At 42.1% G+C, this 27,992-nt stretch overlaps 1 protein-coding gene across 5 annotated transcripts; it reads right to left on the bottom strand.

Annotated features, from left to right (window-relative positions):
- Positions 1-450: 450 nt before the first annotated feature.
- DNAJC18 (DnaJ heat shock protein family (Hsp40) member C18) lies at positions 451-27,772 on the bottom strand. 5 transcript variants are annotated; one of them, XM_007077880.3, is made up of 9 exons: positions 27,609-27,772; positions 24,716-24,802; positions 22,478-22,664; positions 14,912-15,057; positions 11,820-12,005; positions 10,532-10,647; positions 9,422-9,531; positions 7,000-7,172; positions 451-2,203 (listed from the first exon to the last, which is right to left on the bottom strand). In XM_007077880.3, exons 2-9 carry the CDS (start codon positions 24,753-24,755, stop codon positions 2,079-2,081), a joined length of 1,083 nt encoding a protein of 360 aa, XP_007077942.1. In that variant the 5' UTR covers positions 24,756-24,802; positions 27,609-27,772; the 3' UTR covers positions 451-2,078. The 5 variants fall into 5 exon arrangements, with proteins under 5 accessions (XP_007077942.1, XP_007077943.1, XP_042841108.1 ...); XM_007077881.3 differs by having other exon boundaries at positions 27,697-27,767; XM_042985174.1 differs by lacking the exon at positions 24,716-24,802.
- Between the last annotated feature and the right edge of the window lie 220 nt (positions 27,773-27,992).

The following is a 27,992-nucleotide window of genomic DNA, read 5'->3' on the forward strand; positions in this document are numbered from 1 at the left end:
CTGACATTTAATGGAGTTAGTTTTGCCTCTATTTAGTATCATCACAGATAATTCATCTCTGCCATGAAATCTATGTCAAGTCAATTTAATTATGGCCCATTTTCTAGCAGAGATTGGAGTTGGGGAGAGAAGAGCTTTGATTTTTATGTGTATAGGAAAACTTTCCATCGGCCTGTTTGGCTCACAGGCATATTGTATAGTATAAATCCCCTCAATTACTCAGAAAGGATCAAGGAAGTCCCCCAAACCAGGAAGATAGATCTAGCTGGGCAGAAAAATCTGGCGTTTCTAGAACTGCTCCCTCCCACAGCTGAGCAGTTGCCCTCTACCAGCCACCAAAGATCCACTCTTCACCTCTAGACCCATCTCCTGACCCTGTGGAATGTCCATGTTGAACCATACTAGACACATCTGCCTAAATTATGGCTATGAATCTGAAAGGAGAAACTCTACTTTGGAAATCAGTTTTAATAAGGGAACTTTTCTTTCATCCTGGAGTCCAGAGTACAGTCACCTACTGATTTTCCAGGTTCTGGTTCATAATGATCTAGGCGGTTCAATCCTGGCAGCTCACCTTGGCCAGGCTAAGGGATCCCATGTTCCAGTGGGGTTTGGAGGGCCAAGAGGGCCCAGAGGGCCCAAGAGGGACAAGAGGGCCCGGAACCACAAGGCCAAGGAAACAGCTTACTTCTTCCTTGTCATCAGTGGGAGTGGCTACCTGCCTTTGAGTGGCTATTCTGCTTTGTATACAGAATTATTTTAGAGAGGGTCTTGCTTCTAAAGACCAAGGAAGAAGTGTCCTGAATGAATGCAGGACTGCCATAAAAAGGATACAGGGTTACAGTGTCAGGGGGGACCAGGGCATCCTAAGATTATGCCTTAACAATCTGGCTAGAATCACCAGACAAATGGGAATGATCTCACACTTCCTTCTTGATAATCAGCCTAGCTCTGCCACTACCAATTGTATGACTGGGTCAACCATTCATCCTCTCTGGGCCAACGTTCTCTTTCATAAAAAAAAGGGGGGGGGGAGGGTAACATGTCTCCTTCACAGCATTATGAGGAGGCTAAAGTAAGAAACTATATGTGGGAGCCTCTGCTTCACACCAGGCACTCAATAAATGTTGACTACATGGAAAAGCATCTCATATAACAAAATGTAGGGCATTGGGTTAAACACAGTGACTGCTTGGGACCAATACCAGACCTCCAAAGCCACAGAAACCGGGTCTTTCCCTTCTAGATCTAGGCTTGAGCAACCATCCTGGTTGGCTGGCAATGCCTATTCTTAGGTCTGACTTCTCTGGGGTGGAGGGACTCTGGTCAAATGTCATGCTGCAAGAGGAAACTCAGTCTTGCATTTTTACCTTTATCTCCGTACCCCTGCTCTCTGCTGCTGAGTTGTCCATGGAACTGTTTCACCCAATAGCTTTTACTTTCTGGACCCTCGACAAGAGAAAGGGTTAAGGAAGTTAAAGAAACTCAAATCAGGCAGTTTGCTAATGCTAGTAACTTTGAACAGAGATAGGCAAATGGGAAAACTATTGTCCGTAATAGCTGACATCTCTCCACATTCCCCTTAGAAAATGCAAGCGTGGTGGGCCCATGTTCCAAGGGCGGAATGCTAGGGGACATGATGACTTTCATGAGGGGAGAGGGATCATTCTTCGTGCACACTGTAAACAACTAATATTAAGCTGCTTTGGCTATGCCTAGGAATGGCTGGGCATTGAGATTTAACTGAAGAAGGGAAGGAGGAAGAATATGTAGATCTGCTCTGGGATGCCTGAATCCCAATCCTAGAGGCAGGGTAGGCACGGAGCAAGGGGACTACATCAAACGCTCTGCCGTTAATTCAACTTAGATGAACTGTTCATGGCCCCTGGAGCCAATCCCCAGGAAAGATTCTGCGATGACAAGTCTGGCTCCATGCTCAAGTGCCTTCAACTCTGCCCACCAAAGTTAGCAAGTTGTAAAATGTTCATCATTTCTTAATTTTGTATTATAAAATGGAATTAGGAACATAAATAGTAACAAGTAGCAAAACCCCGACCCTGTGTAGGGCCATCATCCTCTCAGCCACCTCTGCGTAGGCCGATAAGTTTGGAAAGTTTTTCACAGTTTTCAAGTTTCAGTGACTCTGCCTTCTGTTTCAATCGTTCATCTCTGTATAATCCTGCCAAATTTGTCAATTCCGACTCTGAAAGATAAAAGAGGTAACAGTTCATCAAGAGAGTTAACCTCCTTTGTTTCGTTTCAATATTTCTGGAGTCAAAGCCCCTTTTACTTTATTTCATGCTTTTTCTTTTAATTAAATTTAGGAAACGCTTACTCATTTATTCAAGAAACCTGAATCCAGCAGCTATACTACACCAGGTGCTAAGGATTAAAGGACACCTGTGGTCCCAGAGTCCTACAGTATCCGTGCTCAATTATAAAAGCGCCGGACTTAGTTCTTATCAATAGAACATTTGGCACCAGACTTAGGAAACATGCACGTGTGCAGTAAGAGGAGACTCCGTTTCGTGGCCTTCCTACGAATGGCATTCAGATGGCAGTCGGGAGAGAATGGAGGCCAATCGCCCGTTCCTGTCATCTGAAACAAAGACAGCTGCTCCATTCTGTCCCCTGCGTTGCTGGATCATAACTCATACATGCTAACTGACACAGAGCCTCCCTCCAGTGGGTATGCCTTCTATAGAAGGCCAAGTTGCTGGCGGCTTTCTTCATTCCCTCACCACATGTGGGGTCTCTAACTCAAAGGCCAAAGGCAGCTGGGCTCTTTTAAAAGTGAAATCATCTGGATCCAGTGACCTTTGGCTCCTTGACTAAATGAATTCATTTTCTCTTCATGGTGGAGAAGGTCATTCTATTTTTAACCAGAATATAATCTCCGCTGTCTTTCCCGACTCAACGGTGGTTTGGCTGCCTCTATTTTTCATTCCTTTGTCAAGTTTCAGAGACGTTCTTAGGAAGGAAAGCCTGAAAAGCACCCCCAGAGACGTGTTGTGTATTAACAGGATGGAACGCTTGGATGGGCCGTGTGGCTTCTGAAAGCCTCCGACAGCAGGCAGCTACTCCGTGTTTAAAGGACCATACTTGTGAAAATGCTATTTTAACCATTTTGAAATATGTCTATCCATTCTGAATCATCCTGCCAACAGATTTTGTTTTTCTTGGTGGGACGAGAGGCACCTGTCTCTGATTAATCAGCAAACTGACTAGAAATAGGAATTAATACTTAGCCAGGGGGAACAATGGGCATTGGTTTCTGAATAAGTTTCTATCAACACAAAACACTGTCTGGCATTTCTGCTCACAATGATTCTATTTACACCAAGTAAGGCCCAAAGTGCAGATTAAGTGCAGGACTCCAGGGTGAGGGGTGGCCACGCATGAGAACCCTCCCTCTACAATGGAGGCTCAGAGCCTGGGCCCTAGCCCAGCAGTTGCTTGGCAAGCAGTGTGCCTCCTGGGCCCAAGAACAATGCGCTCTCACCCCCTGGCGAGGGTGCCCGCACTGCCTGCTAGTAGGAGCTTGCCTTGGCACAGTCATGCTCGCAGGCTTCCTGGAGAATGTATGCCACACCCAAATGAGAGCCCTCCGCTCCTGAGGCCAGCCCACTGCACTAACTCCATTTCTCTGGCTTCTCTGGCATGTGGGAAACCTGTTCAGGAGGACTCTGTAAAATGAGTCTATGCCTTTGGTCCTCTGGAGTCACAGCTATGCCAGTATACGGAACAGATTTCTGTGGCTTTGTTTTTCCTTGCAATGATTTCCTTACATTTTTTGCTTGCTGAGCTTACCTAAATGCCTTATTGCCTGGAATCTCACTCTACAAAACACTAAGGGCTCATGATTCTTACTATTTTCTACACTGAAGCCCACTCTAAGAGGCTGATAAAGGAGAACTGTACATATACGAATGCTTTTCTCAAACTATCACACAGCTTTTCATAAGGTTCATTAAAACCAAGTTTCAATGCTCCAGAGGTTGAGACCCCTGCTCCAGAGCAATGACTTTGCAACAATGTCAGTGTTTCAAGGAACCAGTCCCAAATGCCCATTACGAGGCTTAGAGAAACTTCTCTCCAAACTGTCAGTGAATGCTTTTGTCCTTCAATGAGTAAAAGGTCAATTCAACTAATATGTTACTTTTGACATACTTTGTCAAAATTCAGTAACTTCTAAGTAAAAAAAAAAAAAAAATCTGTAGGAGGGGCATCAAGAGAACAGCTTTTCTTCTTCACAAAATGTTTCCCTTGACCTGTGATAGAAGGACAGAGTATTGAGGCTTCCAGGGAAACTGACTCAGGCAAATTGCTTAAGAAGCACATCCCAGAGCCTCTCCCAAGAACACTCTGCTCTCATGTGGTCAGGAAGACCACAATGGATCCCAACCATCCTCAGGATCCAGCCACATGAGACAGTTCTACATCCAGGCTAGCAAGACTATGCAAGGCCTGGACTCCATCAGGAACCGGGTATTTAATATGTGCCAGATACCATGCTAAGCATTATACCCATACCATCTTCTATGACCCATACAGCATCTCTAGGAGGAAGTGCATTTTATCCCCATTTCAAAGCCTAAGCTTCTACCCACTGTGCTACCCTGCTCCAGGGCATGGAGAGAAATGCTCCTCTGCCAGGCAGGGCCAGGATCTCAGCTCAGCTCTGTCAGGCCAGGAGGCAGATCCTGCCTGTTACTTTTGTCCCATCAGCCCAGTGGCATGGCCACTTCCCCTGGCATTGGGTTTATTATCTAGATGCAGCTGTGAAGGAGTAAACAGGGCAATCAGTGTTCATCGTAAGGGATTACTCATAGAAATTCACTCAGATTAAGCATTCTAAGGCAAAACAGAGAAAAGAGATGAACAAAAGTTTTAAAAAGACAATGGCTAACTTTGCTAAAAACAGTTTCCATTCGATATGTTGCCAAGAGTGAACTTTGTTCTCAAGTGGGTTTATTTTTACAACCTCCAAGTGCTAAATTTAACCTTGTTGGCTGCACTTGCTGCTGGATCCGGAGGACAGATGCCGTTCATTCTCAGATGGCATTTGGGTTGTGCGGAGACTCTGGACAGCCACCATCCTTAAATGCCAGAAATAGACTTTTAAAGGGTGTGTGCTGATCACCCCCTGTTCGGAACTTGTGGGTACATGCATCATGCTTACCCACTGGATTCTTATTTATACCCAGAGAGGACCAAACGCCTGAAGCTAGCCTCATGGAGATGGGGAGATAAGCCAAAAAACGACCTTGGATGTAATCCTTACCATAAGATCCAGCTGGGGAGTGTACGTGGGTGGGCGTGTGTTTGACGAATGTGAAATACAGGTTTTCATCCAGTTCTTGTGCAAAGCAACAAATGCAAAACCCTCCAGGGCACAGTACAATGGGGACTTTTAGGACACACACTGTGGCCGTCACCTGACTTAGATCCATGTGTTAAATGCCTTTCTGTCAAAAGCCTTTTCTTGCTCCAAAATTCTTTCCTGATTTTTGAAACTTGCAACACCTAATTTGACATGAGGTAGGGTAATTCCTGACCCCTCAGGTTTTTCAGTATTTTTCAATAAATTTTTGAAGCAACTTCCCCCTGCTTAATTTACCCTTTCATCCCATGGTAATTGCCTATCAAGCTCCTAGTGCACGTGAGGGTTCAGGTGGGCTCTGCCCTACTGAAATAGAGGGCAGAGACAAGGTCCCTAAATGCCAGGGTAAGGACATTAACCCCCATCTGTGATTCTAAATCCACATTTTCGTTTTTTCCAGTCCTGAGAATCCTCTCTTCAAAAGCTATTGGTTGGGCACCTGTTCTGAATCAAGGACCATGCCAGGGGCCTGGAACACGAGATTGGTAAGCCATGGCTCTTATCCTCAGAGAACCCACAGTCCAACAGTGAGATGGACATTTACCTACAGAACACTAACACTGAAGACAGTACTGTGTTAGCAGGATGAACAAAGTGTTTTAAGAACACACAGGAAGGAGAGATTAACTTGGGGGTAGGGTGGGGATGCATGATGGGTCAGCAAGGGCTTAGCAGCACTGTGACAGAAGAGCTACTTTCATCAGGCACTGTTAGACCTTTAATAATACCCAGTAATACTGTTTTAAAAAATGAGTTAGTTTGCTTTTTAAAAATTAACCAAAGCCAAGTTTTTATAAGATATGGGTATTAAGGTATGCATGTGTGTGGTGTGCACATGACTGTGTACGTGTATCTGTGGAATTCAAACGGGATGAAAAGTGAACCTGTTGGCTGAGAGGCAGGACTACCCCTGCTACCAGCACTCCCAATTAACACTCGGTTGGAACTGGAAGCCACCTGGCAGACCCTTTTACCCCCACTGTCTCCAGAGAGGGAAAAGAGTTCAAGGCCTGCTCAAACGCACCCTTACTGAAGGGGCAGACCCAGAAGGGGTCAATTTTGATCTATGTGGCCACAGCCAACTAGAACTGGCTTTTGGTCTGGCTCAAAAACTTGGTCTGGATCGATCAGATTTCCCTGTAGGGAGGGTGGAATTAGGAAAGTGGACCAATCGAGCTAGGACTGAGAACTTATGGAGGAAGCTTGTGATGTAGAAAGGGGCCAGTAACTAGTGGGGCTGTGGAAGCTGGGAGAGTGATGAGGAGGGCAGCAACCAAAGCCAACCAGGGCAAAGCCAGGTTGTGAAGAAGGAAAGCTTGAAGAAGCAAAGGCAGGCAGCTGGCAGAGAGGACAGGCGGGCAGATGAACAGAGAGAGGTGGACACTCAGAGACACAAAGATAGGCAACTAGGGCTGAATGACTAAGTTCCTAAGGTTTCCAAGTCCTGGCCACATGGATCCTGTCAATTAACTTCACTTTTTTGTAGTATCCTGAATGGGCCTCTGTCCACATAAACAGGTATGACTCAAACAAGGAGAAAGAATGGACCCAGAAGCTGGGAATGCCTTGGGTTGGAAGTACGACCACCAGTGAAAGCCCCTTCTAGAACATCTTACTTTGTTGTTTCTCCTTCCAACAACTTGTCTGGATGTAATCAATGTAATCCTTCTCTATCGTCTTCTCCAGGTCCCGTAGAGAGGCTCCTCTGTAGGCCTTCTCAAAGTTTTTATCCACAAAGTAAGGCACCTGCAGGTTCTGTGTTTCTCTAGAGATGGTGTAGCCCAAGGTCCTGAGACAAGGAGAGAGAGTCTTGGGTAAGCTTTTTATATTTGGCAATATCACTCTTAGCACTGGCTGCATAGATGTCATAACCATAATCACATTTTCATAGGGCAGACACAAGTGTCAATGTCTAATACACCTAACATTTATAATTTCCCTAGCAAAGTAATGACTGTAATGTCATCATTATATGAGCATGTCATACTGTGAATTCAGCTTTGGTATGGTTACTTTATTCTCTTAAAGGATTTACCTCTCTTATATTGCTTTCTGTGCTAAAAGTTAAATGCTGAATGTTTAAAAAAATTTTGTATATTGTGCAGGACCTAGCATGGTACTTGGCACAGAGTGGGCTATTGGTAAATGTTGGTTGAATGAACTGATTGTTACAGTAAACTATTCACACATAACCAAACAGCTTAGAACCAACCTAGTATCAATTTTTAGGACATGTAAAAAGCACTTCACACATAGCTGCTAAGTGAGAACTGCAAAAATATCAGACAAAGATTTTAGTAATGCTTTTGCACTAACTCTCTGTGGGTCTGATCTGTCCAATGGCATATGGTGCTCAGAAACATCAGTAGGTCTGGGCTAACTAAATACTAACCATAAGGAAGTATAGAAGGGATCTCAAATTCAAGTTAAAACAATGTGATAGCAATATGCAAAATCCAAGCTAGTTTTACTTAACCTAGACAAATTCCATCTCGACTGAGGTATATTTGACATTTTCCCAGCTTCCTCCTTTCATCTCTCTACTTAAGGATTTTGCTGAATGTCTCAGTGTTTAGGCCATGACTTCTCCCACCTCCGTCTAGGAAGGTGTTAGCAGGGCAAGTTCCTCCCTGCCGCAGTAGCTGCACAAGAAAGGAGGTAGCAATGGCAAATGGGAACATGGGAAGTCGGAAAATAGAGGGAATCAGGCCAGTGTGACCTGATAGTAATAACTTCTCTCTGATTCTCAGCTTTCCTTTATGTAAAATGAAGATACTGATCTAGAATACAGTCTTCATTCTACAGTGATCACCAGAAAAGACTTTTTTTCCCCATTATGCCCCATGGCTTCCACATTTTGTAAGTTTTAAAAAAAATTTTTTTTAGAGATTTTATTTTAAGGGACACCTGGGTGGCTCAGTCGGTTAAGCATCCAACTTTGGCTCACGGTTCGTGGGTTCGAGCCCCGCATTGGGCTCTGTGCTGAAGCCTGGAGCCTGCTTTGGATTTTGCGTCTCCCTTTCTCTCTTTGTCCCTTCCCTGCCCATGCTCTGTCTCTGTCTCTCAAAAAATGGATAAATGTTAAAAAAAAAATAATAAAATATTTTAAGTAACCTCTAAACTCAATTTGGGGCTCGAACTCATAACCCCGAGATCAAGAATCTAATGCTCTACTGATTCAACAAGGTGCCCCCATTTTGTAAGGTTTTTGTCTGCTAAACTATAATAATGAGTAATGACTCATTTCTCATTTAACTTAAAATAATTAATCCAGTGATTCTCTAACGTTAATATGGACCAGAGTTATTTGGAGGGCTTATTAAAACTCAGATTGCTAGTTCTCAACCTCAGAGTTTCTGATTCAGTATATATGGAGTGAAGCTTAAGAGTTTGCCTTTCTAACAAGCTGGCAGTTGATGTTGATGATGCTGGTCTGGGGACCAAACTTTGAAAGCTGAATTAATTGAAATAATTAATTGAAGAAACAAAAAATTCCTATCTGAGCTCATAATTTGCATGCAATACAAACATTACAATGAATTTCTATATTTTCAGTAAAAGCAAAGAAATGTGATACTATGGTTTGACTTTGTAGCCTCGTCATGAATAAATGTCCTATTCTTGCAATTACTTAAATAGAAAATAGTCACTAGATCTCAGATACTCTTTTCCTGACCCAGAGGGGTCCAGCGATTCAATCACAAGCTCAATTCGGTCCTTTCTAAATCTCACATGGTATGACAAGAATTTAATCTGAAACTGAAGTTAGTCTACTAATCTTTCAGAAACCAGTTGCTGCTGTTCTGCGGCTGATCAGATGATGTCGCTGTAAAACAAAACAATCCATGTCCTGAGCACACAGGAAACTGCCTATAGTATTTTTGAGTCTCTGCTCTTTACTATCCAGCTGTTCCTTTAAACACAAAATCAGTGTTTTCTACAAAGGGGAAATGAAATGTTAGCATCGTACCAGCAAAACGTTCAAGTCTTTCACCCTCCAAATTGTTGTTAAGAAAGATTTAAAAATATATGACTTACGATTTATAGAATAGACTATATGGGGGATTAGCAGCTAGCAGCTGAGTAATAACAGATATAATCACAATCACCAGAACTGGAAGTAACTGAATAAATGCAGAATACGTATTCTGGAAAAGAGGAAACAATATTTGGTATAAGTGGTCTTCGTTAATATAAAGCTTACAGAAAATAGGATAGTTTTCACAAAGAAAATACAAATAAATTACTGCAATGTACTGCACAAAGCCCAAGGCTTCTAGGAAGTCTGTACTTTCTGCTGAGAAGTACCAAACACTCTGTCCTCTGTGCTGAGAAGGCTGAAGGAGACCCACCCAAAACCTATATTGACACACAGTAATTCTCATGCAGCCCCGTTTTCTAAGACCAGTGAAACAGACAACGCTGGGTGAGTCTGCCCAGACTGTGACCCTCACAGGGCCATGTTAGTATTATGTAGCTTTGATGCCTTGGCCACAGCTGAATGGACTGGGGACATCTAACCCCAGCAGGGATAATCACATTTTCCCTCCTAGGAATTTGGAATTGACATTCACTTTTCACTGCTAGGCAGTCACCTGAAGGACACACACTCTTAGGCAGTGGAGGCTGCTGTTTGCAAGAGGAAGTAGAACAAGCCAGGCTGCTTAGAGAGAATAAAACAGATGCAGAGAGGCAGGAGAAGTGGAGACAATCTGGCCACAAATAGTCTGGCAGTATAGGTGCCTGACTGTACCTTAGTTTCTGGTTCCTGTCTGTCATGAGATCCAGCTGTGCGTCCTGCCCTTGAGCTTCATGAGACCCCCTAGATCCCTTACTTTAAATTCCCTTTAGTTCTGAGTATTTTGAAGGGGGTTCCTATTTTCTGCAGGGAAGAAAATTTTGATGAAGACAGCCCCACAGGAGAACTGATTTCCTGGAACAGCCACCAAAGGATGGGTGGGGAAGGAGGTACCATTCGGGCCTATTTGAGCCAATTATCCACCTCTTCCTACCACTGCTTCTGCTCTCCTAAAACACATTTTAACAACATAACCCACATTGAACTTCTAAATCCTGATCATATGCACCATAAAAGTCAGCTCAGTACAAGTGTTTATGAGCAGCAGTTCTGCTGTTCTCCCTCGGTACCTGAGGCTTTTCTTCTTCTTCTTCTTCTTCCTTCCGTGTCTGCATCCTCTCATGTCGGTGCCGCCGGCGATAATAGTGACTGTCATCTGTCACATTTGAAAACATATGAATGTTTCCTGGAAAAGAAAGGAAAACATAGCAGGGCGCCTGGCTGGCTCAGTCGGTAGAGCAGGCAACTCTTGATCTAGGGGTCATGAGTTTGAGCCCCACGTTGAGTGTAGAGATTATTTTTAAAAAATAATAATAAAATAAAATAAAAATCATGCTTGCACATGCAAAATTCAAAAAGAAAGAAAAAAAAGAAAGACATAGTATAGGATATGGCAAACACTCTTTCCTTGCTTTTTCTAAGCTTGTTTCCAGTTTGTTCCCTCCCAGGTTCCTTGAGGGTAGAGTATTGTCCAATTTTAGTCAGTAGAAAAATAAAATAGTAGGTAAGCCAAGTGAACCAGTTAGAAATGGAATGTGCTTAGCTCTCCTGCCTTTATTTACATAGTCCTTTGTGGGGCACCTGGGTGGCTCAGTCAGTTAAGCTTCTCATTCTTGATTTTGGCTCAGGTCATGATCTCACGGTTGTGACCCCACATCAGGCTTTGTGCTGGGCGTGGAGCCTGCTTAAGATTCTCTCTCTCTCCCTCTGACCTTTTCCTCCACTCACTCACGTGTGCTCTCTCTCTCTCTCTCTCAAATAAAATAATAATAAATAAATAAATAAATAAATAAATAAATAGTCTTTTGTAACTAGTGAGTGAGAGAACCCCAAAAGGCCAGTAAAGAAAGAACATTTGGGCCATGAATCCTGTCTGATATGCTCATGTCTGCTTCCTTGCCCAATATTAGATTATGTCACTAGTATCTTTAATAGCAACTCATAAAATTCAATTTACTTCCTGGACATTTAATTATTCCAACTTCCAACTCTCTAGGGGTATTTTTCTAACTTTTATCTTTATATAACTGCTATTTTACAATAATGATAATAGGCATCTTGCTACTTATTTATAAAGCACTTAAAAATCTAATTCTCACAGCAGCCCTATGAAGCAGAGGTTATCTGCCCCATTTCTCAGGTGAGGAAATAGGATCAGAGAGACCAGGTGATTTGGTTAAAATCATGCACAGTTGGAGGCTGGAGACCTGCCTCAAACCCAAGCTCATCTGATTCCAATTTCTTGCTCTTCCCACCATACCATAGTCTCTCTATTCAGATCCTTACACAGGAACTTGCTGAGATATAGAGATAGAGAGAGAGAGATAAAATTTTAAGTGATAATTTTGAAATACTAACCTGTAGGAAAATGTCCTCCAAAGAAGACATTGAATAGTTCTTCTGGAGTGATGTCTGCTTCGAAGTCCCTGTAATAGCTGTAAGGTCTGCCTCGAGGGGCAGTAAAAGTCACCTGTTCATCTCCATATTCATCATAGCGGAGTCTCTTGTCAGGATTACTCAGAACTGCAAAGGCATTTCCTATCGCTGCAACCAAAACCCAAAAATACCTGAGTACACAGTCTTTGCTGTAGCTGAGGGTGATCACTGTAGCAGCAATGAAGAGCCCAGAGTTTTTGGGTGCTGGATGACTTCACAGGGGCCTAGGGAAAGGTGCTTGGGCCTAGAGAGTTCACCAGAGTTCTTGCCCTTGACATTTTCCACAATATAGTTTGATAAGCCAGAAGCAATACTGGACTCAAAATGAGCTAAAAACTACTGCTTTCATTCATCAAAAATGTGTCCTTATTTCACTTGAGAGCAATTACTTTATGGTTGGAAACAGTTCATACATAAGCAGTGGTATTCTAGCGTGAAGTCATAAACAGTTTCTTGAATAAAGGAGTCAGTACAATTACAGCTTGGCTAAAAGCAGAGTCCTTGGGGCACCTGGGTGACTCAGTTGGTTAAGTGTCCGACTTGATTTTGGCTCAGGTCATGATCTCATGACTTCATGAGATCGAGCCTGAGTCAGGCTCTCCGCTCACAGCACGGAGCCTGCTTGGTATTTTCTCTCCCTCTCTCTCTGCCCCTCCTTCCTCAAAATAAATAAACTTTAAAAATAAATAAATAAAAGCAAAGTCCTCACTAATCAGTCTCGTTTCAGCTTACTTTAGAAAGTGGTCTTTAGAAATTAAGAAATATAGGGGCACCTGGGTGGCTTGGTCAGTTAAGCATCCAACTTCGGCTCAGGTCATGATCTCGCAGCTTGTGAGTTCAAGTCCCGCATCAGGCTGTGCTGACAGCTCAGAGCCTGAAGCCTGCTTTGGATTCTGTGTCTCCCTCTCTCTTTGCCCCTCCCCTGCTTACACTGTCTCTCTGCCTCTCTCTCTCTCAAAAATAAATATTTAAAAAATTAAAAAAAAAAAGAAATTAAGAAATATATCTCCAATGTCTCAGTGATGGGTCAAAAACTGAATAGATTACACATGCTGACCATCATCTCCCTATGCACAAACATACAAATTTTGTCTAATTTCACTTAAACATAAAATCAATACCACTAATCAAAGAAACCTTGAAAAACAAATCTTTTTTTTTTTTAACATTTATTTATTTTTGAGAGACAGGGACAGAGCATGAGTGGGGGAGGGGCAGAGAGAGAGAAGGAGACACGGAATCTGAAGCAGGCTGCAGGCTCTGAGCAAGCTGTCAGCACAGAGCCTGATATGGGGCTTGAACCCATGAACTGTGAGATCATGACCTGAGCTGAAGTCGGATGCTCAACCGACTGAGCCACCCAGGCTCCCCGAAAAACAAATCTTTAAGACATCCCCAATCCCTACCTTTAATTCAGTCAGCACTATCAGAAACATAGTCAGAAGGAACATTTCTTTATGATTCTTCTAGTGAGGGAATTATATTAAATGTTTATAGCAATAAAAAAGCTAAGCAGAAAAAAAACCAAAAAAGGCTAACTAGAGTTGCTTCAACATTACATCCCTTGAAATCTGACAGATTTCTCATAGATATGGCATTGATCTATGAGATACTTTACATGAAGATGTAAAGACAATGTGGGTTATCTATTTGTTTCCATGTAGAAACTGTGGGGAGGATAAGATTCACAATGGCACATCAATACAGGGAGATTGTCCTTTGACATAAATGTTGACTTTTAAAGTGTTCTCAGAGCTATCATGTTTTTCTTAAGAAAAATTCCAAATCAACAGAAACATTGAAAAAATAGTGAAAAACACCCTTTCCCTTGATTCATAAATTGTTAGCATTTTGCCACATTGCTTCCCCCAACTTTCCATACACACATACACACATACATAAATACATATAGTATGTATACATTTCTTTTGCTGAACCATTTGAAAGTAGGCTGCAGATATTATGCACTTCATCCCTAAATATTCCAGCACGTATCTCCTAAAACAATCTTCTACATGATCACAGTACTGTTATCATAGCTAAGAAAATTAACATCAATTCATGCAGTTCATGCAAGGTCTGTGTATTGCATTTGCTTTTATATCCTTTTCATTTCTTTTCATCTAGATTAGTCCCTCCACCTTTTCTACTTTTCATTATATTCACTTTTTTGAAGAGTAGGTCAGTGTTCTTTGTAGAATGGCCCACATTTTGATTGTTTCCTCATTATTATTATTTTTTTAATGTTTATTTATTCTTGAGAGAGAGAGCATGAGTGAGGGAGGAGCAGAGAGAGAGAGAGAGAGAGAGAGAGAGGGAGAGGGAGACACAGAATCCAAAGCAGGCTGCAGGCTCCGAGCTGTCAACACAGAGCCTGATGCGGGGCTTGAATTCACAAACCGTGAGATCATGACCTGAGCCGAAGTCAGACGCCTATCCGACTGAGCCACCCACACGCCCCAGTGATTTCTTCATTATTAGATTCAGGTCAAATATTTTGGCAAGAATACCACAGAGGTGCCATACCACATAATGTTAGGTGGGGCCAGTATTGGTGACAATAAGTTGGATCACTTGGTTAAAGTGGTGACAGCTAGATATCTCCATTGTAAAGGAATTTTTCTGCTTTGTCATCAGTAAGTATTCTGGAGGATGATACTCTGACATCATGGGTCCTATTCAACAAAAACCCATCACAAGCAGTTTTAACAACCATTGATAATCCTTGACTGAATCAATGGCTTCACTGGGGGTGAAGCTGTTAAGTAAGATTTTTATTTATGTATTAAGTATAAAAACATACTGTTACAGAGAAACCAAATATTTTTTTCCGAAAGAAATTAAGATAAGTGAATGAAAACAGGAGGGAGCCATGCTGATTATTACTATTTAAGAGGTGAAAGGAAAAAAGGCCCTGTTTGTAGCATTATAAAACAATTACAGGGGAGGCTGAAAATGACTTGTGACCAAATATCATAAGAAGGGCAGAATTAAACATTAATTCAGGATCAGACCTTTGAAAGCATCTGTCGCTCCAGGAGCACAATTCTTGTCAGGGTGAAATTTCAGGGCAAGTTTTCGGTAAGCTTTCTTAAGCTCTTCATCACTGGCATTTCGAGACACGCCTAAAATTTCATAGTAATTTCTGCATTTCTTGATCCTAAAAAGACACATCAGAAACATGTATGTCTACAAAGTCCCCTTTTGTGCAATTCACTGTAAAATAGTACCTTGATCCTCTGGTATGTGAGCCCAAAACAAACCCAAAACAAACCTAAAAGAAAATTGGTGAATACATTAATGAAACATTCAAATTGATTAACAATGTCCTCCTCCCACCAAGAGCGTAATGCCTTTCCAAGTATTTTTACATCTAATATTTTATTCTTCCTAAATCCCTGCAAGTGGGTAGAATAAACATGCTCATCCTTAAATCAAGGTGCAGGCTAAGCCCCTGAGAGTTGAATCACAGGATAGCAAAGCCAGAAGAAACATCTAATCACCCTAGTTATTTCTCTCTCTCTCTCCTCTCTCTCTCTCTCTCTCTCTCTCTCATTTTCCTTATGGCTACCTTTTAAAACTTTGTTTTAAAAAGTTAAATATATAGGGGCACCTGGGTGGCTCACTCGGTGGAGCATCCAACTCTTGGTTTTGGCTAGGGTCATGATCTCATGGTTTGTGGGTTCCGGCCCTGCGTGGGGCACCACACAGCGTGGAGCCTGCTTGGGATTCTCTCTCCTCCTTGCTCTTTCTCTGCCCCTCCCCAGCTCGTGCTCTCTCAAACACAAACAAACAAACTTAAAAAAACTTACTGCTTCCCCATTCCCTACCCCTCAATCTCCCACCCTAAGGACAACCACTATTAGAAGTTTTCTGTGAATGCTGTGTATAGCATGAGTATGTGTATAGACACGTCTCCACATTTTTCTAAACCTAAATAGGAGCATATTGTAATTACTTTTATACATCGTTTTTTTTTTTAATTTTTTTTATTTTTTATTTTTTTTTTAACGTTTATTCATTTTTTGAGACAGAGAGAGACAGAGCATGAATGGGGGAAGGTCAGAGAGACAGGGAGACACAGAATCCGAAACAGGCTCCAGGCTCTGAGCTGTCAGCACAGAGCCCGACACGGGGCTCGAACTCACAGACCGTGAGATCATGACCTGAACCGAAGTCAGACACCCAACCGACTGAGCCACCCAGGCACCCCTATACATCGTTTTTTAAAAAACCAACAGTTTGGAGCACCTGGGTGGCTCAGTCAGTTAAGCTACCAACTCTTGATTTCAGCTCGGGTCAAGATCTCATGGTTCCTGAGATTGAGCCCTGGGTCATCTGGCTCCACACTGATAGCATGGAGCCTGGTTGCGATTCTCTCTCCTCTTCTCTCTCTGCCCCTTTCTCACACACTCTCTCACTCAAAAATAAATAAACATTAAAAAAATTTTAAAAACCAACAGTTTATCTTAGAGATTGATCCATAACATACAGAAACGAGTACAGGATAATAATGTAGACCAGAGTGGCAGTCCTGGACTTTTTTTTTTTTAAGTTTATTTATTTTTGAGAGAAAGAGATAGAGCGTGAATGGGGGAGGGGCAGAGAGAGGGGGAGACAGAATCTGAAGCAGGCTCCAGGCTCTGAGCTGTCCGCAGAGCCCGACTCAGGGCTCAAACTCATGAACTGAGAGATCATGACCTGTGCCAAAGTTGGACACTTAACCAACCGAGCCACCCAGGCACCCAAAGTCTTGGACTTTTTGATCTCTGAAGTTTTGTTTGTTTGTTTAAGTTTATTTACTTATTTTGAAAGAGAGAGAAAGCATGACTTGAGGAGGGGTAGAGAGAAAGGGAGAGAGAGAATCCCAAGCAGGCTTTGCACTGTCAGGGCCAAAATCAAGTCGCACACCACCCAGGTACCCCAATCTCTGAAGTTTTTATACTCCTAAAAATTATTGAAGTTCCCCAAAGAGCTTTTGTTTATATGAGTTGTATCTATCAATATTTATCAAATTAGAAATGAAAACAAGAAATTTTAAAACATGGTGATGATATAACTGCATATCAGGTAGCCTCTCAAAAATGCCACAGTACAATCACGAGAGAATGAGAGTGAAAAAGGCAAATAATGTGTTTATATTATTATTAAAGTTGTTGTAAACTTGCAGACCCCCTGATGGTTTTGGGGTTTCCAAGCCATACTTAGAGAAATGTTGTATTAGAGCATGAACTCTGGAGTCAGGATGCCTTGGTTGGGATCTTATCTTGCTGTGTACTTAACCTCTGTGCCTTGGTGTTATCTTCTGAAATGGGCTAGTAATTTCAACTATGTATCATGAGCTGTTATGATTTTTTTTTTTTTTCAACGTTTTTTATTTATTTTTGGGACAGAGAGAGACAGAGCATGAACGGGGGAGGGGCAGAGAGAGAGGGAGACACAGAATCGGAAACAGGCTCCAGGCTCCGAGCCATCAGCCCAGAGCCTGACGCGGGGCTCGAACTCACGGACCGCGAGATCGTGACCTGGCTGAAGTCGGATGCTTAACCGACTGCGCCATCCAGGCGCCCCGAGCTGTTATGATTTAAATGAAGTATTCATCAAAGTGCTTGGTAACATGTAACACATAAATATTGGCCATTGTATATCTATGTCATTCTTTTCAAAAGCTGCATATTATTGTATTTTATGGATGATATATATCCCCTAATCATGGGCACTTAGGATGTCTCCAGTCTTTTGCAACTACACAGTCCGTTTAGGCAGAGCCTTGCTGAAGAGTTCAAAGTAAGTCAGCATCGCAGGCTGGACTGTAAAGCAGAGTCTGGAATGTCAGTCATGGTCCTTCCCCAAGAGCTGCCCATGGGGATCCTTTGGGTTCCCAGCCCAGTTTCCAATCCCTGCTTCCGTGGCAGATACTCCTCTGCCTCTTTCTCTCTTTTGTATAAACTTTTATTTGTCTTAAAACAGCTTTATTGAGCTATAATTCATATATCACAAAATTCATTCTTTTAAAATATACAATTTATTGATTTTTAAGTATATTCACAGAGTTGTGCACCCATCAACACTATCTAATTCCAGAAATTTTCATTACTCCAAAAGAAACCTCGTACTCATTATTAGTCAGGCCTCTTTCTACTTCCCAACCTCTAGCAACCACTGTCTCTATAAATCTGCCATTCTGGACATTTCATATAAAAGGAATGATACAATACGTGGACTTTTGTGTCTGGCTTCTTTGACTAGCATGATGTTCAAGGTTCATTAATGTTATAGAATGTATCAGTACTTGGTTCCTTTTATTACCAAAAAGTATTCAGTATTCATTGTATGGATGTTCCCAATTTTGTTATCCATTCATCAATTAATCAGCTTGCAGGTTGTTTCCATCTGGGGATATTATGGATAATGCTGTTTGAACATTCATGTTTTATGTGGAAGTATGTTTTGATTTCTCTTGGTACACACCTGGAAGTGGCTAGGTCATGTGCTATGTTTAAACTTTCTGAGGATCTGGCATTCTATTTTCCAAACTGGATGTACCATTTTACATTCCTACAAGCGATATACAAGGGTTCCAATTTCTCCACATTCCTATCAACACTTGCTATTGTCCATCTTTTTGATTATTGCCATCCTAGTGGGTATGAGGTGGTGTGGTATCTCATTGTGGGTTTCGTTTGTATTTCCCTAATGACTAATGATAATGATACTGAGCAACTTTTCACATGCTTATTGGCCATTTGTATATCTTCTTTTTTTTTTTTTAGAGCCATTTGTATATATTTTTTGGAGGAATGCCTATTTAGATCCTTTGCCCATTTTTATCTTTTTTTTTTTTTTTTTGTTTAGAGAGGGTGCATGCATGAGTGGGGGAGAAGCATAAAGAGAGAGGGAGAGACTGCTCCGAAGGGGGCACAAGAGGGGCAGAGAGAGACTCCCAGGCAGCCCTGAGAGAGGCTGGAACTCGCCAGCTGTGAGATCATAACCTGAGCCTAAATCAGGAGTCAGACACTTAACCAGCATCTGAGCCACCCGGGCGTCTCAACACATTTATTAAAGACAATTCTTTCTTCTGTTAAATTGCCTTGCCTTGTTTTTTTTTTTTGCCTTGTTTTTTTTAAAGTTATTTCTACAACCAGTGTGGGGCTCAAACTCAGGACCCCGAGATCAAGAGTCACATGCTCTACTGACTGAGCAAGCGAGGCGTCCCTGCCTTGGCACTCTTGTCAAAAAAATCAAATGACCCTAAATATAAAGACTTACTTCTAGACTCTCAAGTCTATTCAATTGATCTACATGTCTATCCTATGCTAGTCTACGCTATCTTCATTATTATAGCTTTGAAATAAGTTTTTGAATTGAATTGGGACGTGTGACTTCTCCAACTTTGTTCTTTTTTAAGACTGTTTTGCTTATTCTGGGTCCCTTGCATTACCATATGAATTTTAGGATGAGCTTGTCAATTTCTGTAAAAAAGGCAGTGAGGTGATGGGAGGGTAAGTGATGGGTATTGAGGAGGGCACCTGTTGGGATGAGCACTGGGTGTTGTATGGAAACCAATTTGATAATAAATTTCACATTAAAAAAAAGGCAGTGAGGAATTTGATATGTTGAATCTACTGATCAATTTGAGTAGTATTACCATATTTCCAATATTAACTCTTACAATCCATGAACACAGGCTATCTTCCCATTTATTTAGATCTTTAATTTCCTTAAATGAAGTTTTGTAGTTTTCAATGTACATCTTACACTTCTTTCATTAAATTTATTCCTAAGTGGGGCGCCTGGGTGGCGCAGTCGGTTAAGCGTCCGACTTCAGCCAGGTCACGATCTCGCGGTCCGTGAGTTCGAGCCCCGCGTCAGGCTCTGGGCTGATGGCTCGGAGCCTGGAGCCTGTTTCCGATTCTGTGTCTCCCTCCCTCTCTGCCCCTCCCCCATTCATGCTCTGTCTCTCTCTGTCCCAAAAATAAATAAAAAACGTTGAAAAAAAAAAATTTAAAAAAAAAAATAAAAAAAAATTTATTCCTAAGCATTTTATACTTTTTTGATGGTGTTGTAAATGAAATTGTTTTCTATTTTTGGATTGTTCATTGTAGGGTATAGAAAAACAATGATTTTTGTATACTGATCTTGTATTTTGCAACTTTGTTGAACTCATTTATTAGTTCTAAGAGTGTGTGCATGTGTATCCCTTAGGATTTTCTATATTATATCATTCATCTGTGAATACAGTTTTATTTCTTTCCAATCTGCATGGATGATTTCTATATTTCTTTTTCTTACCTAAGTGCCCTGGCTCGAACCTCTACTACAAGGTTGAATAGAAGTGACTAGAGTGAACATACTTGTCTTTTTCTTGATTTGGAGATCATGCAATTGTTTACCATTAAGTATGATGATGTTAGCTGTGGATTTTTGGTAGATGGTTTTTATCAGCTGAGAAGCTTCTATTCCTATGGTGTTAAGCGCTGTTATCATGAAAGAGTGCTCGAAAAAAGAAAGAAAATGTTGAATTTTGTCAAATGCTTTTTCTGCGCCTATTAAAATGATCATGTGGCTTTTGTCCCTTATCCTATTAATATGGTGCATCACACTGATTTTCATGTGTTAACCTCCTGGGATAAATACCATTTGATCAAGGTATATAATCCTCTTCATACGTTTCATACGTTTTTATATGTCGCTAGAATCTATACCCATAAGGGATATTGATTGATAGTTTAGTTTTCTTATGATGTCTTTTGTCTGTTTTTAGTTATAGGGTAATACTGGCCCCCTAGAATGATTTGGGATGTATTCCTCTCTCTTTGTATTTTTTGTAATAGTTTATAAAGTATTAATTAATTCTTCTTCAAACATTTGGTTGAATTCACCAGTGAAGGCTTCTGGACGTAGGTTTTTCTTTGTAGGAAAAAATTGTTTTAAGTTTATTTATTTATTTTGAGAGACAGCATGAGTGGGGAAGGGGCAGAGAGAGAGGAAGAGAGAAAGAATCCCAAGCAGGTTCTGTGCTGCCAGTGCAGAGCCCGACTATGGGGCTGGAACTCACAAAACCATGAGATCATGACCTGAGCTGAAACCAAGAGTTGGATGCTTAACCAACTGAGCCACCCAGGCTCCCCTCTGTGGGAAATTTTTTGATGTTAATTCAGTCTCTGTATTTGTAGTAGGTCCATATGCTTTTTTCTTTTTTTTTAATATTTGTTTATTTTGAGAGAGAGAGTGTTCACATGCAGAACCAACTGAGCCACCCAGACATCAGTCTTCTTCTTTTTTTTTGAGCGGGGGTAGTAAGTGAGCAAGGGGCAGAGAGACAGAGAACCCCACGAGGGGTAGAAAGAGAGAAAGAGAGAGAAGTGGGGCTCAATTGAAGTGGGGCTTGTGTTCACCCAAAGCAGGGCTCGAGCTCACCCAATGTAGGACTTTAATTCATGAACCATGGATCATGACCTGAGGTGAAGGCTGATGCTTAAGGACTGAGCCACCCAGGCACCCTATCTTCTTTTTCTTCTTGAATAAGTTCAGTAGTTTGTCCCTTTCTACAAATTTGTCTGTTTCATCCAGGTTATCTAATTTGTTGACATACATTTGTTCATAGTATTCTTTTAAAATCTTTATTACTATTGTAAGACTGGTAGTGATGTCCCCTCTTTCATTTCTGATTTTAGTTATTTGAGTCTTCTTTTTCTTGGTTAGCCTAGCTAAAGATTTGTCAATTTTGTTGATGTTTAAAAAAAACAACTTTCAGGGGTGCCTGGGTGGTTCAGTCAGTTGGGCGTCCAACTCCTGATTTCAGCTCAGGTCATGATCTCAGGGTTCATGGGATCAAGCTCTGAGTTGGGCTCTATGCTTTCAGCGGGGAGCCTGCTTGTATTTTCTCTCTCCTCTCCCTCTGCCCCTCCTGCAGCTCACTCTCTCTCTCTCTCAAAATAAATAAATAAACATTAGGAAAAAAAACTTTTGGTTTTATTGATTTTCTGTTGTTCTAACCTCTATTTCATTTATTTCCACTCTGTTTTATTTCCTTCATTCTGCTTGCCTGGATTTAGTTTATTCTTTTTACTCTTTTTCTGGTTTGTTAAGGTAGAAGATTAGCTTATTGATTTGAGATTTTTAAATATAAATGTAAATATAAATAAATATATACATATATATATATACATATATATATATATATATATATATATATATATATTAACATTTAGAGCTATAAATGTCCTTCTAAGTATTGCTGTAGCTGTATCCTATACATTTTGGTATGTTGTATTTTCATTTTCATTCATCTCAAAGTTATTTCTTAATTTTTCTTATGATTTCTTCTGTGACCTATTTGTTATTTACGAACATACTACTTAATTTTCACATATTTGTGAATTTCCTAAATTTGCTTCTGTTGTCAATTTCAGAAACATACACTGTATGATTTTAATCCTTTTATTGTCACTTGCTTTGTGGCCCAACATCTGATCTATCCTGGAGAATGCTTCATGCATACTTGAGAAGAAATAGATAACACATTTTGTCAGGAACTCTACATTAAAATCACTCATTTTGTCCCATCACAGACTCACCTTTGTACCCCAAGCAGCTGCTCCTCAGTGTAAGTGGCACTCCCCTCACCCTGCCGGGTTTGGTTCCACTCATTCTCAGACTTCTTTTCCTTTTGCATTTTCATGCAGTTACAGCAACCACAGGGGTCATGACTTTCAGGAGGTCTATCTTCTGGGTATTTGTTTCTTCTAACTGCGTCAATGTAAGCTGCAAAGCAATAGCCCCTCCATTAGGTCTCATTCTGATCTGCAATCAACTTTGCTACCTGCCCTAACTATCAGGGAGGCTGCCTGTAGGCATGAGTGTGAGGGCCAAACCTCTGAATCATAGTGACTTTTAAGCATCCATATAAAACTGAACAAACATCTTCCTTGAGAAGACAATGTAGTAAATATGAAAGCAACCGTGAAAAACATACAATGCCAGAAACATGAAGCATAATAACGTCCACAGCAAATATTCAGCAAATATTTTGAATCTGAGCCAGAAAAGGAGCATAAGAGGCGTGTGCTCAATAGCTTGCCTTTCAGGAGGTGTCTGCCCAATACTCTGCCTTTAGTGCAGTGCAGGAGAAGCCTATTTTTCTGTGATCCACGGTCAGAAGTGACACTGCTCATAAAATAGTTTTTTGTTGTTGCAATGCCTCCTACCAGTAAGATTTAAAGTAGGGTGAGTTCAGTCCTTTTATTATTATTATTATTATTATTATTATTATTATTATTATTTAAGTTTTATTTATTTCAGCAACCTCTACAGCCCACATGGGGCTTGAACTCAGAACCTGAGATCAAGAGTCACACACAGGGGCACCTGGGTGGCTCAGACAGTTAAGTGTTTGACTTCAGCTCAGGTCATAATCTCATGGTTCATGAGTTTGAGCCCTGTGTGGGGCTCTGTGCTGACAGCTCAGAGCCTGGAGCCTGCTTTGGATTCTGTGTCTCCCTCTCTCTCTGCCCCTCACCTGCTCACGCTTTGTCTCTCTCTCCCTCTCAAAAAATAAATAAACATTAAAAAAAAAAAATACAGTCACACATTCTTCGACTGAGTCAGCCAGGCCCTCCTCAGTTCTTTTAAACTAACATCTATAGAATAAGACACTTGGCTAGGTAGATCAAGGAGATGTACAGATAAGACTTACTTCTGACCACAAAGAGGTTATAGTTTGAAGGGAAACGTTTCAATTAACACCTGAGAGGATGTAAAAAAAAGGCCATAGCAATCCAGTCAAAGAAGGCAGATCTGGGAAAGGCTTTAAAACATCTCTCCTGCCAAAAATCCCTTAGTGACTACCCAAGGGACTGCCCTTCCCCCAAATTTCATATCATAGTCCCAGCCTACCTTTCCAGCCTCCTCCCTCACAACATGCTTGCTCCTTTACAGTCTATGCTCCAGCCAGATCAAACACCTTTCAGATCAGCAATGCTTTCTCTTTCCTCTGTGCCTTGTACATACTGTTCCCTCTGCCTGCAACATTCTTCCTCTAAGTCAGCCTAACTCCAACACATCCTTCGTGCCATCATATATAACACTTTCTCCATAAGGCCTCTGCTGACACCCAAGCTGTCAGTGTGCTTCTCAAACCTACGATCTTGCTGTATAGCCCAGGACTTAGTGGCTCTGTTTTATAATTGTCTGTTTACCTATCATACTACCTCAGTGGACTCAGAGTTCTGTGATCTCAGGAGCCCAAATCGATGTCAGATCCCTGATGCACAATCAGCATAATGCTGGGCCCATAATAGGTATTGAATCAACACTCTTTGCTTGACTGCAGGATGGAAAAGGTCAGCCTACGGGTCCTGATGCGGGCTGCAGGGACAGGACCAAACGGAGAGGGAGAGTCAGGCGGCCTAGTTTGGCGGCGAGGATAAGGGCCTGAAAAGCAAGTCCGGGCGGAGGGGGTCCTCATCACTCTGCTAACCTTCTGGACACCTAAGCACGGACGGGGCCCGACCACCGTGGGCCCTAGGTTGGGCACTAGCGGAGGCGGGGCTGGGGGCCGGAGGCAAAAATGTCATCACGGGTGACTCTGGGCTCCTGGACGGTGCCTTTGCTTGAGTCAGCGCTCCTGATTTCCAGATCTCAGCCCCTGCCCTGGCGGTCCCCCACCTAATTCGGAATACTACTCAGGCTCAGCATCTTATCATAGGCCTCCATCCCTTACCTCAGGCCCAAGAACTTAGCCCTCAGGCATCTTAAGGAGCCTCATCCCTGTCCTGAACTTTGCCTTGTCCCACCCTCCGGCAAGGACCTGGTACCTTCTGTCCACCGCTCCCCGCTGCCCAGAGTCGCAGCCATATCGGTCCCCAATCAGCAGGTCGGCCGAGCCTCCCCGGCGCCCGAGGCTGAAAGGGACGGGGCAAGAAGCGCGGGGCATTCTGGTCATTGTAGTCCAACTCATAGGAGCTGCGGTACATTGGACTACAACTCCCGGCAGGCTCCACGGGAGGGGCCAGCCTAATTGTAGCTGTACGAGGGGCTTGGTCTTTGGAAGTGAGGTTTGCGGTGGTTTGTTGCTGCTGGTTGGCTGATGGGCTACTCGGACCACACTTGCTTCTGTGGAGTGGGGATAATGGCTTCGGCCTCGCCTAACACTGGGGACGTTCAAGGAGGCGCGATGAGATCCTGCCTGGGAAAGATGCTGCAAACTAGTCTAGGGGTTGATAGTATGACTATTCATCTCGGGGATGTCTTTTAAAAATATACGCTAATGCCTGTTCTCTGCAAAGTGTGTTAGGTCCTGGAGATTGAGAGACAAGTTTTGGGGATGCTAATCCAATCCTGATAATTTAAGAGCCAAGAAAATAGAAAAGTGAGGTCGATTTACGTAGTTAGAGAGCAGTCTGGATACACCCCTTTTCGTCCATCTGCTCTAGCACAGCATCATTAGAGGGACCTCTAGGTCCCTCTAGGGGCAGGGACAGAGAAAGAAGAAAAGGGCAGGCACTGGAGCCGGCGTTAAATCCCCTATCTTTGCTCTTCCTTATCCTTCATCCATCCCATCCTACTCCAGGGCACCCCTGAGATTTTCTCCTCTGTTCCACCCCAGTCATTTCCTTGGCCATTCCTTTCTTTTCAGAAGACCTTGGAAATTAGTAAAAGACAAGTGAAATATTCCTGCCTTTTCCCACTCAGGTCTGCATGGGGACCAGCAAAGAATAAAAGCAGTTCTCAGTGTTATTACAGACTGAATGCCTGCAGCTGAGTTGGGGTGGCTAAAGATCAGGTTTCAAAAATGAAATGTGATCATATACATCCACAAACAAAATATTACTTAGAATTCATTGAGATCTTACCAGGAAGACCAAAACAGTGTGCCAACTATGATTTCAACCAGCAGCTATTTAGGAGGTTGGGGCGGGACAGGGAGATGAACAGCCTGAGACACAAACTGAAAAGGTAAAAGGCTCCAGTCCTATGGAGTTCTCTGCATTCCGTGCAGTCAGCTGTGGCCCTGGGGTGTTTGAGATCAGTGTGCTCACAGAAGGGTGGGTCCTAAAGAAGCCACTTGTGTTCTGCAGACAAGGGACCTGATCAGGGATATACATTAGGTGGTTGAATGTAAAAAGGTTATTTATTTGGTTTTGGTAAATTAAACAAACTGCTCTAAAATATGGACAGGGGAAGGTAGGGTATGCCTCTGAGTCCGGGGGCACAGGGCTAAGGTCTGGTGGTACTGAGAGATGTCAGAGTACTATGAAGTTAGAGGTATCTGGTTGGGAGTGGGGGTGCTAGAGCACTGTAGGGAGTAATTGGATTGAGAATTATGGGCCTACTTAGGTCTAGAGTCCAGGATCAAGAATGCTGGACAAGATTTGGAAAGCTGCAGTTTTTTGGAAGTGTTTGATACCTCAACAACCTTTCTCATTATTCTCTAAAACCTCACTCCCCACTCCTTTTCTAGACAACTTACTTAGTCCTAGATCAGTAAAAAATGACTCAGCATGGCAACCTTCTCAGATATTGCCATGCAGATGTACCCATTATCTCATTTACACCTCAATTAACACTTCTAGATGAATCTTTCTATGACTGTAGCACTAGGACTAACTTAGAACTCCAAACCTCAATATTTAGAACACTTCTGTGCCAACTTTGGCTGAAGCACACCAACCACTCAACAAAATAATTCCCATTATCAAATTCAGTCTCTGGTAAAAAAGGAAGCTATGGGCTCAGAAGGTTCAGGATGGTGGTGCTTGGGGAAAGTAACCAGCAGGAAGAGTGAGGAAGCAACTGGGAAGGAAATAAGAGAAGAGAAATTGGGATCTCTAAGGCAGTTCTCAAGGAGGACAACGTAAGTGTAGAAAGAAATTCAAAGAAGTGATAACAGACACCCACAAATCCAGAGGGAGACTGCTGAGCAGAGCCACACAATGATTTCCAACAGATTCAAGTAGAACTGAGTAGCAGTAACCTGGCTTGGGGGAATTGTGTGCATGAAGTAGACCAAGAGGCCTGCGATGATCCTTTATCTGCTAAACTATTTTACTTAGGGCTGGCCTCAGACATCTATCAATTTTCTCTACTTACTTTTAGAAATATTTGTTGAACTGTAGTGAATTTTTGGTGGTGATTTTTGGAGGTTTGCCTTGTGCCCTATATGATTGAGATGCTGCCCCATCTAGCCCTGGAAGAAAGATACTGAGTAAATGATCCCTCTGTCCAACTGGGCCTGTGTGCCTGAGTTGATTTGTCAGTTGCCCTCCCATAAGATGGGGGAAGAAGCAAAAGAAAGACACCCATCCCACCACCTGTTTCTGCTTTGAGCCCGTCTAATCCTATGTTAGAATAGGGAGGAAGCTATCTTGTAAATGGCCACCATCCTGTTGTCTAGACATCAAGGAAGAGATACTGTCTCAGGGAAGCTGCAGGGGCTGCAGGAGGCTGCGCTCAGATTTCCTGTTAGAGGTGGGGTCTTGTATTTGCATAAATAGTAGGATCCTCCAGCAGAACTCCCTCTAATATAGTTTGCTAGAGAACAGGATTCAGCATTAAGTGAATTCATCCTTGACACCTTCTCAAAAGATAGCTATTTAGCAACAGGAAAATCAACATGGCTAATGTATTACGGCAATGTCGGTTTCCGGATAAAAGCCATGCAATCTCATATTAATACCAGTTCACCTCCTCTCCCCCAGATATAAATACCTTATGACTAACAGCTCATATTTGCAGGACATTGTCCAGAGTCAGGGGGAAGTTTGTGGCCTTAGAATGGAGACATCAACTGAGTTACCTAGAGTGAAACTCATGTTCTTGACCTAATTAGTCCAGTATGATAAGCAGCTGAAATAAGTGTCCATGGCAGCCAGAATAACAATAACTGTTCCAACAGAATCCAGTACTTCTAGACATTGTTATGTCATCAGGAGCGTTCTATCTCAATCATGGAGTTTTTTTGTACTGGATCCGACTAGGAAGTCATGTGCTTTTTGCAGTGTGGCTTAAATAAATATATCTGAGCTATATTTTTAATGCTGTAGTATTGCTGTTATAGGTTGGAAATAGACTCTAAGACTCTGAGATTTGAAT

Source organism: Panthera tigris, chromosome A1 (assembly GCF_018350195.1).
Source record: "Panthera tigris isolate Pti1 chromosome A1, P.tigris_Pti1_mat1.1, whole genome shotgun sequence".
Taxonomy (NCBI): Eukaryota; Metazoa; Chordata; class Mammalia; order Carnivora; family Felidae; genus Panthera; species Panthera tigris.